This window comes from Pseudonaja textilis, chromosome 2, assembly GCF_049901715.1.
Source record: "Pseudonaja textilis isolate UNSWEBS1 chromosome 2, rPseTex1.2, whole genome shotgun sequence".
NCBI classification, from domain to species: Eukaryota; Metazoa; Chordata; class Lepidosauria; order Squamata; family Elapidae; genus Pseudonaja; species Pseudonaja textilis.
In genome coordinates this window covers 144,812,640-144,826,709 of record NC_141991.1, presented here as the reverse complement: position 1 = coordinate 144,826,709, position 14,070 = coordinate 144,812,640, and the positions used below count along the sequence as shown (strand labels likewise).

General features: G+C 41.6%; 1 protein-coding gene across 4 annotated transcripts in view; it reads right to left on the bottom strand.

Annotated features, from left to right (window-relative positions):
• The window catches only part of LOC113443271 (membrane-associated guanylate kinase, WW and PDZ domain-containing protein 3), a 37,310-nt gene extending 24,312 nt beyond the window's left edge, over positions 1-12,998 (bottom strand). For 2 of the 4 annotated variants that reach the window (XM_087925722.1, XM_087925720.1), the window contains exons 1-5: positions 12,769-12,904; positions 9,116-9,188; positions 6,348-6,523; positions 6,157-6,233; positions 948-1,493 (exon numbers count right to left, since the gene is read on the bottom strand). In XM_087925722.1, the coding sequence (XP_087781848.1) occupies positions 948-1,493; positions 6,157-6,233; positions 6,348-6,412 (688 nt within the window). In that variant the 5' untranslated portion in view covers positions 6,413-6,523; positions 9,116-9,188; positions 12,769-12,904. Of the gene's footprint in view, positions 1-947; positions 1,494-6,156; positions 6,234-6,347; positions 6,537-9,115; positions 9,189-12,768 lie in introns of all 4 variants that reach the window. The other 2 variants (XM_026711366.2, XM_087925721.1) reach the window with 2 other exon arrangements.
• Positions 12,999-14,070: the final 1,072 nt, after the last annotated feature.

The following is a 14,070-nucleotide window of genomic DNA, read 5'->3' as shown; positions in this document are numbered from 1 at the left end:
ACACTGACCCAAAGGCACCTCCCACATACACACCAAATCATTCAGAGTTGCATCCCTTACAGACAGCAATGGGACTGCATTTGAATCCGAGAAGACTAGTCCCATCATTGAATAACTGAAGCAGACATTTCAGGCAGCAGATACTGCAGGTATTATAAGCTCTTTCTTCATTTCCCTTTGATGCAAGGACCATGTGTACACCTTTTAACTGTTCTCAGGTGTGGTGATGGACCATTGCCAGTGTTGAAATTAGAGTTGGCAGGTTTCTGCACATGGGATGGAAGAATGCAGCTTCTCAACCTTGGCCTCAGCATCAAAGTGTCTTGGGATGGCCTTGGGTACAGGAATGTTTTTAGTGTCTCCTGATGCAAGAATGCAATATGAATTATAAGAGATATGCATTCTTCAATAACCAGAACTAAGCACCCTGGAAATTTCTATTAGGCCTCAGTTCTCCAATGTACATAAATAGATGTTTTAAGGTATGTGTCTTCCCATCATGCATCATTCATTGTAGGAAACGCTGTTGCATCTGCACTAAGCATGTAGTGTTGCTGCTCTTATGAAAACTGCGCCTAAGGGAAGATTTTAATGCAGGTGTGTGGTTAAGATCAGATTCCAACTGTGACTAAAATGAGGTATGAGGGCCTTGTTCTTAGCAATAATGGCACCATGCTTACAGCCATTTTGCAAACTGTATTAGCTTAATTTAATGTAACTTACATATAAACATGAATTCCTTGTCTGACAATTATAGAGTGCTGCTTCTTTGGCAGAGAATTTGAACTCTGGTCCTTTGTCACCCCGCTCCCGCCCAAGCAGTGATCAGAGCTCTCCCTCCTGATTGCTTCCAGCTGTCAGGATCAACCTAGGCATAAAGGCAAGCGAAGCAAGAGACTTAGGGAGAAAGCCACACAGCCTGTGTTCTTGGAGCTGATGTCGCTCACCTTTCCTTTCCACCAGAAGGATCACATCTCCTGTTCGCATATGCTCCTGCAACACACTCTCCACTTCTCCAGGGCTCAGATCTCGGACGTCAGCCCCATTCACCTTGGCGATGACATCTCCTTCTTCCAATAAAGGGCATCGCTGCCGGTCCCAGATCTTCACAACCCGAGCCCCTCGCCTGCCTCCACTGAGGGATCCTACTCCAAACCAGGGCCCAGAAGGGCTGCAGGGCAAGGGCACGGGGGTAAGGCGGCTGCAGGGTGGGCCCCGATGGAGGTGCCGCTCGGCATGTTCCTCTTCATCGCCCAGACAGGCTTTGGTGCAACAGCGGACGCTGAGTCCACGGGTCCTGCGTGATGGGGCCGGTCCAGCTTCTTGGCCGCAAGCTGGGCCTCTGGGGATAATGGGACTGGGGGGTACAGCACCGTAAGTTGGTGGAGGGCGTCGGGGCAAGAGAGGCTGCCCATCAGAAAGGCAGGAACAAGGTGACTGACGATGGGTATATTGGAGGATACAGTTCCCGTCAACTACTACTACGACATTCACTGCAAGGTGGAAGGAAAACAAAGAGAGCTATCTTGGTCTATGCATGACAGGCAACAACACAGCATCCTTTGGCCAAAGGGACGACAACTTGAGCTCCTCCAGCTGTTTGGAACCACACTTCACCCAAGATCTTGCCACCGGCCATGCTGGCAAGGACTAGTGGAGTGGGCATCTAAGCCTCCACATGATACTCGGTTGCTTAATTCTGCTTTAAGTCAAGGTGAGGATTGAATCAAAGCTAAATATCTCACCCCAATTTTTGTATCAGATATTATCATTTGTCAAATACAGAGCCAGTACAGGACAGTACCTGACCTATTTTATGTAGCATGTTTAGTAATTGACATGCAACCATTTCTAGTTTTCCACAATATTTAATAGCTTATAAGCAATGAGACTTAGTACTTGATGAAGCAAGTACTCAATTGGTGGTGTATCATAGCATTTAGTATTTGAAAGTATTTTTACAGATATGAAATTTCATATAGGTTTATGATTGATGCATGTTATGAGCAGCTTTAGTAATCCGGTGCAGAACTGGTTTAAGTGGGGTATACATGTGAAAATAAATAAATAAGCAAATGCTTGCTAAAACACAAGATAATAAAACAGTTGAAATCTGAGGCAAAACATCATATTCACAGTCACATTTAAATGGGTAAAATAGGAAATTTCAATGAATTTCAAGCATTCAGATCAACTTGAGCCAAGATTAGTCATTGCTATGGAATGCTGGGCTATACAATGATTACAAACTAGCCATTCATCTGCTTGAGTTTGAAAAAGGGTAATCCTGTGCTCACTTCAGCTCAGAAATAAGCCTCAATGAATTCAGTTGGGCTTCCCCTCCTCAAGTTGATTTATTTAGCATATGGCATCTATAGAGGTCATGCAGTCACCGATATACAAATATAGTTTAAATAAGCTATAGTTTTTCCCTTTGATAAACCGGGCCTGAGTGTGGCCAATGTGTGATGCATCCGGCCCACAGGCCGTGAGTTATAATTTGATATCAGAGGAAGCTAACTATCTAACTGCTTCTGGTGTGGCAGAGGTGAGATCATCCCAGGTGCCTTGATATTTCCTGAAGGGACTTTCCCTCTTGAGTTAATAACAAGGCATAAAATTGCAGCTTACATTTGATATCAGATCTGGATCTAAAAAACGTCTTTTGCCCCAACTGTCTTAAGTCAGTTCCTCCTTTCCTCAGGAGTACCAGAGAAGACTGTAATTAAGGCTGAGAAGGTGGATGGGATGGTGTCCCAAAGGCAGGACATGAAAATTATGTCTCTCAAGAGTTGTATTCCTTAGAGACTACGTGTTGGCAATAGGCAGAAATAAATCCAGTCCAGTGGACACATATAAGCATGAGTAGGACATCCTTTCTCTCTTTCTGTCTCCTGATCTAACATGTTTTGCTCCCTAAGAAAGAAAATTAGGTCCCTCAACTATCTACACTAAGGTACAGAATTCTAAGCCCATCATGAAGAGATTGGACAACCGCTTCTCCAAAATGGTACAGAATTTCCTGCCTGAACAAGGGTTTGGACTAGAAGACCTCCAAATTCCCTTCCAATTCTGTTATTCTATTCTGTGTTGTTTTAGTGCTATACATAAGGGAGAAAACTCCACAGGAAAATCCTATTTTGGGGAGGTAAAAATATATTGATAACAAAAGCGAACAGGTAGTCCTTAATCTATGTCCCTAATTGAGCCCAAAATTACGGTCATAAATTATGCTGGTTGTTAAGTGAGTCACCATGTGACCATCCCTGGTTTTATTACCTCTTTAGCAGCAGTCACTAAGCAAATCTACAATTGTCTGAAAAGATGTTTTTTTTTTCTGGAAATTGGAAATAAATGCCAGTTTTCAGCAAAAAAAAACCCAACCCATTGCAAATCAGTTATGTGACATAGGGAGGCTGCAAATGGCCAATAGTGCAGGCCAGCTGTCAAGCACCCAAAACATGATCATGTGATCATGTGGAGAGGCAGCCATCAGATCTCTGAATCTGGGTCATAAGTAGGCCTGGGGAGGGCTGTTGTAACTTTAAATGGTCACTAAGCAACCGGTTATAAATCAAGGACTACATGTACTTGCTGCTTTTTCATGCCACTCAAAGCCTATTACTTGAAGCCAGGGAGGTCCACGGGGGGAGGTGGGGGGAGGCAATGACATAAAAATGGCAATGACTGAGCTATCAAAGCCCTCCCCTTTTTTATATAGGCTAGAAGAGGCTTTGATCACTGGTCACACTGGTCATTTTGGCACTGTTGTCCCCCCACCAGCAGCAAAGCAGTTACTTTCATCTTCCTGTCAACAGGAGCAGCCCTGCTTTCTTTCTCCCTTCCGTGCTCTTTCACACGCTTCCTTCTTTTACCCCAAGTGAACTGCTGAGACAGATTGCCAAAATTATAAACAGATCACTTTTAGTTGGGCTGTCATATCTGGGATGTCAAAAAAAAAAGAGAGAGAGAGAGATCAGAAAGCACTAATCCTTCGTTGACATCTAGTTTTTTAAAATATATTTTTACTTTTTAAAGCTTATATTTTGTCTTCTATGACAGCGGTCTCCAACCTTGGCAACTTAAAGACTGGTGGACTTCAACTCCCAGAATTCCTCAGCCAGCAAAGCTGGGAGTTGAAGTCCACCCGTCTTAAAGTTGCCAAGGTTGGAGACCCCTGCTCTATAAGGTCAGGCTGGTTTACATGGGGAGTCTTTTCTCAGTTTAACCCATGCGGTAATTTGAGCTAGTTCTTCTTAAGTCTGCCCTAAGGCCTAAATGTTGCACTCCTTCACAAAATCTCCACTTAATTAACTGAAGAAGTACAGGCGGGGACAAACAGTTCTCCCCTCTCAAGATTTCCACCCACTTCCTTAATATTATTTTTTAATAACAAGAAGATTAACGATTACTAATCTTAAAGACCAAAATTAAAACTACAAGTTCCAAACACAAATAACATCTATCAACCATTTTGTCGTTTTGTAAGGCTTTCACTTTAGACAGGCTGGTTACACTGCCCTCAGCAGTCCCTTTTGAACGTTTTAAGGGTACTTCTTATATAACTTGGCTTATGTCCATGTGCTACTGGTTTCATAGAAACTCTAAGCCAATGCTACTATGCTGCTCCCTATTTAAGGCCTCTAGACAGACTTCATTCATCAGATCTTTTTTCACATTTTCTTTATAAGTTTATAATATAAAATACAAAAGAAAATAGTAGGAAAATAAAGGGGGGGGAGGGAATTGTGTAAGGCAAAAGAAAAAAAAAAGGCACTGACTTTCAAGGGAAGCCACGTCATTTATTTGATTTTGAAGAAATTTCCAGGCCTCAAAAATATCCTCCCAAAGTATTTTGTGCTTCCAACTACACAATAAATCACACCATTAACTAATCTTGGATAATAGATTATTCTTTTCTTTTAATAATAATATTTTTATTTTATTATACATGTCCTTTTTTATCTCATTGTTTTTCTCTTACAAAAAGAGATGCACATAACAGTTCCGCTATTGGAGAGATTTTACTGTTTCTGACTTTCTGGCTTTATTAAACTGTGTGATCTGAGCTAAGAGGGGAAAAAAAAAATTATCTTATATTGTATACACATCAGTAGTAACGGTTTACCAATTAATTCACTACTATAATAAGAACAATGCAAGCAGTCCTCAACTTACGACCTGTTGTTTAGTGATCATTTGAAGTTACAATGGACCTCCTTGGGAGTACTTATGATCCAGTTCCAAAAGCTCTGGCAGCTGCCCCACACCCCACCTCTGTGGTCACGTGACTGCATTTTGTTCTTTCAGCAGCCAGTCTGCATTTACAGCCATTTGTAGTATCCTGGAGTCACATGTCCATTTTTTTATGATGGTTTTGCTGAAAACCAGCATTTACTTCTGGTCTGCCACAAAACTGATCGCAGAGTTCACTCAACAACCACAAGAAAAAAAAGGTTGTAAAATCGAGTCAGTCACATAGGTGATCGGATTTATTATAGTCATGACTTACAATCATGATGGATGGGTTCCATTAATAGTCGTAAATCAAGGACTACTTGTATATAATACCAGTAGTGGGATTCAATTTTTTTTTACTACCGGTTCTGTGGGCGTGGCTTGGTGGGCGTGGCAGGGGAAGGAGACTGTAAAATCTCCAGTCAGAGGTGGCATTTGCCGGTTCTCCAAACTACTCAAAATTTCTGCTACCGGTTCTCCAGAACTGGTCAGAACCTGCTGAATACCACCTCTGTATAATACCTGTATTACCATACCTGTATTTTTTTATTGTAAAAAACAAACAAACAGGATCTCTGCCATAGTAACAAATATTGCTGCATGGCAGATTCCCTTTGCTTATTACCTATCCTGGATAAATCCAAAACACAAGTAAGTGAAAGTATGAGTAGGCCAAGTATAAAACACAAACAATTTATAGTTAGTTAAGTAAAGCTGCATAAGGGCTTGCCGTTATTCACAAAAGATAGGGGTAGGATCAAATTAAATAGCCTTTTGCCTCCAATTATAATTCAGTGGAAATTAATCAGAGACCAAGTTGCTGAGCCTTTGTGAGCACCATGTGAAAAACTAATTGCCAAGCAACAGTCCACCCGATGCCTCTTCGGTGTCTGTCCTTTTTACACCTCCAAAACTTACCTCCTGCAGCTGGGGTGGTCTCTGTGGCAGGAATGCGAGTTTCACAAGTCACCTGGGGGCTCTGCCGTGTGCTGCAGCTTTGGGAAAAAGGGACGTTAAAAAGGTATGAATATTATGTGGGCCAAGGAGCTTCTTTTCCATCTCCCCTCTCATTCAAAATCCTGCGTTCATCAGCCCTGAGTTGGACTCACCTAATGCCACAGGGTTCAATCCTTTCAGATCTCCAGTCATGGACATGGGGGCCAGCACCCCCCATGACTGCGCCACAGTCAGCACAGCCAGGGATCTCACTTCGGGGACCCAGGTTGAGCCCCCCACATCCAGCTGGGGGGCTTCGCAGGGCCCCCAGAGGTTGCTTCACTTTGTCCTGTGAGGAGACACTGACATGATTCAAAAGATACTTAACATGAATGCTATTTCCAGATGCACTAACAGAGACACAGAGACCAGATGAAGGGGAATAATTGTTTTGCCCAATTCTGTCTTGGTCAGACGCTATTTGGAGTATGGGTCCAGCTCTGGACATCACAGCTCCAAGACAACAATGGCCAGTTGGAGCAAATTCATAAGATGGTGAAGAATCTGGAAGCCAAGCCTTATGAGGAATGGATTAAAGATCAGAATATGTTTGCCTATAGAACTGAAATACATGCTCAGTTATATCTAGAGTTTTTATACAAAAGAAGGAGTAGAATTATTGTCTATTACTACAGAGGGTAGGACCAGTACCAGTGGGTTAAAATTTGGGGAAAGCAGGTTCAGTCTATCAATGGAAATGACTGCCATATGAACTGTTGAGTTTTTATTTTCCAAAGGTTTTCACAAAGGAAAAACAGCCACCTGTCAGAGAGGGTCTACGGTAGTAGTGGATTGTGCATTGAGAAGGGAGTTGGATAATGACCTCCCCTTCCAACTCTATGAATGGAGACAGTGTAGTCCAAAATAGCTCATACACCCTGACTGAAAGACTCATACCTGTTAAACCTGTGCAACAGGACCCAGCATTGTGGTCTGCTGTTTGCTTGACTATCTCCTTGCCACCCGCTTAGCCTTAGCCCATGAAAACCGTAAGCAAACAAATTTAAAAAAAAAGAAAAAAGTTTGTTGAAAGTGCAGGGCTCTACAAATTATCCTGTCCCTCACCATAAACCTGCCAACAGGCATATTCCCAATTCTCAACATTATTTGCATTTCTATGTAGTTAAAATATACCTATTTGTACATACAGTATATATAACATACACATATATCAGTGGACATTCTTTTTTCCACTGTTCATTGGTAAACACATAAAACCCCTGACAAGAAAAAAAGAAAACATGGGGTGGGGTGGCGGGGGAGATATCACAAGCTTGAGTGGGCAACCAAAACAGCAGGAGATTCTGGAACCGAGTATGATTAACAACTGCACTGGATTATAACCACATCCTGGAATAATGCACAACCAAAATTTTATTGACTCCTGGATGATTCAGCCTTCCATCCTTCCAAGATCAGTAAAATGAGGACCCAGATCGTTGCGGGGCAATATTCTGACTCTGTAAACCACTTAGAGAAGTCTGTAAAGCATTGTAAAGCGGTATATAAATGCTATTTTATTCAAAATTTGAAGCCATGAGTAAACAATGTTGTGGGTGGACTGGAAGCCACCACTGATTTTTTTTGGTATGGGGGAGTGGACTCTCAGGACCCTAGTCGGTGATACAAATTAGATAGGGATTTTCCCCCTAGTTTGAAGGAAAGTTTTGGCACGAAGTGGCATTGTTGTTCTTTAAACTATGTTAATCCCATTGTAGGATTTACATTACAGCTCTTCTATGATATCTGCCTCAAAATGGTGAGAAATTGGGCCACCAGGTTTCAGTAGTAAGTGATCTAAAAAAACTCCAAATATTTCCAAAGAAAAAAGACCATAAACTGATATTCTGCAATAAATAAGTGGTTTTAACACATCACAGTAAGTCATAAAGGGCATTATATTTCAGCATGCAGCCGCTGTGTAGAATGATATCTTTCTGGTATGCTCCAAATATTTAATGAAGGGAGTTTACTTTTTAATATGCACTAGGCATAAGATACTAGAGGGAAAAGAAAGGCAGCCATTGTTGAATTCAACACATGTATATTTGGGATAGGAGCGTTATAGCATCTGAAGTGTGTGTTTGTGTGTGTGTATGTGTGTGTTTAAGAGCTTTCATTTTCTTATTAAAAGTTATTTTTATATGTTGGTATTGTGAGTCATCCAGGATTATATTCTATTAATTGGGAGGCCATATAAATCTAATGAATGAATAAAACAACATAAACACATGTCCTGAATTTACAGTTCCTCTCTTTGCAGTAGCTTGATAGTACAAAAAGATAACCAAGTAAACCACCTGCAAGCTATGTTGTCACAAATTATGTACAATATAGTGTAACACGATCATTCCCTCTTCTTATTCCACCTCCTAAGAGAAATCTCACTGGCTGGTCATTCACTCAGTCCAACACACCTCACAGGGTTGTTGTGGGGAAAAGAAGAGGAAGGAGAATTGGGAATGTTTGCCACTTGGAATTACTTACAATAAAGTAATTGTAATAAAGTAATAAAGGCGAGACAAAATCAAATGAATAAATAAATCCTCTAAGTACAATTATGATTCAAGATCATTGGCACAGCATGAAATTTCAGGTACAAGAACTTAGACTCCATTTCTAGTCCAAAGCGTTGAGAACAACAACGCTCCATCTAAAATAATGGAAACTTCTGTCAGTCATATAAGACAGAACCCATGATAGATGTACTATGGTTTAGCAAACAGCTTCAACTTTTACCATTGCTAAAGATAACTTTTTGTCTACTAAAACATAACTATTGTATTTTTTTAGCAAAAAGTCCCCAGATCATTCTAAATTATATTGACAGTATCACTATTATGCTAAAGAGTATTTTTCTCATATACAAGACATCCCTCACCTGCTTTCTACATATACTTGTCCCACATTCTGTGGTCTTCCTGTTGGATTATGGTACAGCATCCATGTCATGGCTATACAGATAAAGGAAATTAGTTTTAAGAGTCATTATAGCAAGCTGGATAGAAATCTGGAACCAGGAATGAAAAATCTGGGTTCAAATTTCCACTAGCCATTAACTTCAGTGATTAGCCGTAAACCAAAGATCAATCCACTTTCAGTCAACTGTATCTTAGTCAATTATTATGAAGAAAAAAGAGAGCATAGAGGTAACTACATTCGTCTTAAGTAGCCAAATGGGAAACAGAATTGTCCTATGCCTACCTGAGACAGAAAGCAAGGGATATATGGGGCCTTGTCTTCATTGCTCTTTCCTTTCTTCCCATTGCCAGTTATTTATACTCCCCCAGTAATATAAGACCAAATATTTGGTATTGGCAGTAACAGCCACAGCATTTAAAATAGATCCCAGGTTCTGACTGAGCAATAGGGAACCGGACTTGGTAGCAATTAGCTCAACATTTTAAAACCACCTAATTTCCCCATCGCATTATGGTGGAAGGGGGAACCTTAAAAAATGACAAAGGCCTGTGATAGAATCTGCAGATCTGAAACCCAGCTACCAAGTGAGAGGTCAACTTGGTAGATAGCAGCTGTATCCTGGACAGATGGACACAGAGTACTTGCCTTCATTTCCAACTGTCGTTTGAAATACTATGACTCCTTGAACAAGGACAGCCACAGAGGAGATATAAATTAGAAGTGTGCAACTGAGATTAGATTAAAACATCCGAATCAACTCCGAAAATGAATCTGATTCCATTCAGATCCAATTTGGTATGGATCACATTCTAAAAAGAACCAACTTAATTTGGACCAATTTGGAACACTAAAAATATGTGCCCATGTTGGGTAAGGAGCTGACTCAGTCCATATAGAATATTCCCCCATGCTTAAATCTAAGTGTAACAAATGTAAAAATATTTGGTTTAAATGCTACAAACGTATGAACTACACTGCAGTTCAAGCAATAGAGGCTACTACACCCTAATCAGAGAACAATTGTGATAAATCTATGATAATAATTATAAAACACTTAGGAAAATGTTTGGAGATTCTTTTTATGCCAATCAGCTATTAAAACCATTAAATGAAAAAAGATTTGCAGGAAAGAAAATTGCAGCCTGAAAAATTCAAAGGGCTTTGGGAAAGGTAATTTATGGCCACCCAATTCTAGGAGGCCGCACATGGACCCTAATCTATTTTTTGTAACTCCTAAAGAAGCTCCCAAATTCAGTTTTGAGTATTTTTAAGCAAAATAACTCTAATAAGCACATCTACTATGAGTGATCCCCTTCTTCAATTAAAAAAAAAATCAGGCCTGGCATTTTTGCTCTGTCCCCTCAGGTGACATTTCTGTTTTACTGCCATGCCCTCTTGGAAGCTGAAAACCAATGTTTAAAAATGAACTATGTTCACAAAATGAAAATCAATTCCATAACCCACAGTACGTAGGGCAGTATTTCTGTGATCTCCCGTATATGCCTGAAGTTAAGTAATTAGTTAAGAAAAACTAATTTCTTGTTCTTTTTGGAAATCATTTCTAGTATTCAGTGGATATAGTGGGCAGTAATATTGCATGTGCCTGACTTCCTTGCATTCATAATACATTCTTAAAGGAGCCCTTTTGCATAGTTATCAACATATAGACCTCCCTATATATTCAAAAGCCTTAAAATTTTTATTTACCAAACTTATATAGCCATCCATCTCACAAGTGCTGGTTTTTTTTTTAATTCATTAAATCTTACTCTGAACACATGGAGATCAGGAGGGTGTAATCCCATTCCTTCATCTCTGCATGTTCAAATAAATCTGAAAAGGATTATACAATGTGTAGAATGAAGTCAAAAAGCTTTTTCTGGACTGGACTGCTCTAGCCTGCAGAATGAAGCAGCTACAGTACATCCAAATTCTATCACTAAAAATCTGAGCTCCTGCATATTGAAAGCTGATATGTCAAAAAAAAAGCTTTTTAACTAGTCATCTTTCTGATTAATAAATTTTCTATGTGAAAGGAGCTGAAATCTTATGGCATGTACGAAAAACTAGCTCAGGTAGGTGCTAGTTTCATCCAGCATAGTGGTGATAATTTTATGTGTGGGTTATTAAATTATCTAAGACATATTCATTAATAACTTTAGTTAAGCCAACCTTTCTGAGACTTGGTAGTACACAGCATGGTGGCCAAAAGACAAAACAAATATTTCAAATAAATTTTATTCAAGTCTCACTACAGTCATGAAAGTTTCGCTTGCTGCATTAAAGCAATTATAGGAAATGCTTTCAGTTCTACAAAAATAATAAACGATCACTTTCATGTTCCAAATATTTTAGTTTTGACCATGTGCTGTTTCACTAGCTAAGCATGGACCACTTAAATGTTTTGATCATCAACAATCCCCTAACTTAGGGGGGATAATACATTGAAAGAATTCTTGAGAATGAATTACATATAATTAAAAAAACTGGTGAAAGATAGAATATGGGTAAATGATACAAATGTAATTTAGTCACAGGGTTCAGGCAGGCGAGCTAAAGATAAGTAACAGACCATTTGTTTTCTATGCCTTATACCTGGAAACAAAGTGGTAATAACTTTTGGTACTAATCCCCAATTCCAAAAATCCTCTAGAGTTTCTAATAATCAATACTGTACTGCAGTATCTTGGTTGTTATCAGTTCTAGAGTGACTCCCACATTTTTGCTTATCAGCCATGAGATCACTAGATGCATACAAGAGGATGATTTTATTTCAGCTGGCCTATTACTGTGATATAGGCTAAATTACTGTCTGAGTGGAGAATAACACCCCTGCAGTTCTTTGGACTCCCTTGGATGTCATTTCCTTGAGTCATACATGCATCATTATGTGACAAAGATCAGCACCCCATTTTCAGAAATGAGGCAACGGAGCAAATGTCCTGGGACCCCTTGAAAGAAAATGGGCTTTTATCTGGGACATTAGGGGGATGCTCTGGACAACAGGAGACCCCCACACACCTCCATGGAGTGGGGAGGAGATGAGGTTTCCTGACTCCATGTGCAGGCCTCTGTCCTGACAATCATGACAGAGCTAAAGCCATGTTCCCAGAGGATGGCTTGTCCCTGTTGATCCCTCCCCTCTCTCTCCACCCCAGATAACATGGTCCAAAACGTTGCAGGTAAATAGCTGGCCCATGTGTGCTTGCATGTGATAAGAGCCGACAGAAAACGACATTATCCCATAGCTTCTGCGTTTACTTGGCCTCCCACCACCTGCCTCTCCTCGGCCTTGTCCCATCTTATCCATCGTTATTCCTCCCCTGACAAATCCTATCACTTTTCCAGTATGCCATAATCCATCCAGCTCTCTCTCTCTCTCTCTCTCTCTCTCCTTTCCCCGACATCCTCGCGAAGGGCATGCAGCCGTCCGGCCACCTTTTCCCCACAAAGCCCCAGTCGGTCCCCCACTCCAGCCGGGATCTTTCGCTTCTCGCCCTCCTCCAGTCCCCCTGCAGCCAGGACAGCCTGGGCAATCCAGCCAGGACAGGGCATCCTCCAGCTACGGCCATGCCGGGAAAAGAAACAGCCGAAGGAGACCGACGTCCTCACCTCTTTTACTGTCCCCGCCGCCAGCGCTGAAGCCGGTTTTGGATCTCCTGCCTTGCAAGATGCCCCTGTGACGGGGATGGCACCAGCAGCCGCGGCGGCGGGATCCAGGGCGGCTAGGAGCAGCCTTGCTGCTGAAGCTGCCCTAAATAGCAGCAGTGAGCAGGGGAGGGACCATCGGCTGTAGCCATGACGACGGCGATTGCTTATTCTCCTTCTCCTCCCCGATTGAAAAGGAGGCCCGTGGAAATGGGAAGAGAAGAGAAGGACGGATGAACTGGCCAATGGCACATCGCAGCAGCAGATAATCCGCAAGACCGGGCTCTTTTCCACGAGGAGCCTTTGGCCACCGATGTCACGCGGCTTCTGGCCCCTAGGGGCCGCTGACGCGCGTCGGGGCTGCTGCCTCCCGTGGCAGCCCTTTATTATTAGTTAATTACATTATTATAATTGACTAATTATATTATTAGCATGCGTTACGTTTCTATTTTTGAAGACCTGCTGCGTTTTCTCTTCGCCTCTTGGACAGAACTGAGGTATCTGCAGAGTAAATCGCAACTTCAATTATGAATTATCCCCAGGGCGTCAAATCACTAGGCTCTTCCTTCCATGATATACAGGTAGACCCTCCTCGTCTTAGTCGTGTTTTAAAGGAAAAGTGAAATGATTGCACACACAGGACTGCAGCATCAGAAAGGAATGCAGCATCAGAGGAGTACATTTCCAGCTGAAGTCCCTTCCACACAGGGGTGGGATTCAAAATTTTTAACAACCGGTTCTGTGGGTGTGGCTTGGTGGTCATGTTATTGGCTGGGTGTGGCCAACTCAATATCACTCACAACGAGGCACGCATCTCCTCGCCTGGCCTCTCGTGATTGTGGGGCTGCTGCAACAGTCGTAAGTATGAAAAATGGTCATAAGTCACTTTCTTCAGTGCCCTTGTAACTTTGAATGGTCACTCCACACAAACGAAGTACCAGCAAAGGAGGGGGGAAAAAAACTCCAGAGATGTTCCAGAGACAGGAAGTCTAGTCCTGCCAAGAATGTAATAAGGGTTAACGGAGAGGCAGTTTCTGTAAGCAACACCAGAATGTTTCCTTCCTGCCTTCCTTACAGGATTAGGCCAGTAATTTCTTCTAGCAACCGGTCCTCCAAACTGCTTAGAATGTTAACCAGTTCTAGCAAATAAGTGGAACCTGTAGAATCTTCCTGCTTCCACACCACCTGTTTCTCTCCCCCAACCTTCAGAATCACTTTCAACTATGATGGTCCTCACCCAAACTCATCCCAGTTGAACATCTGACT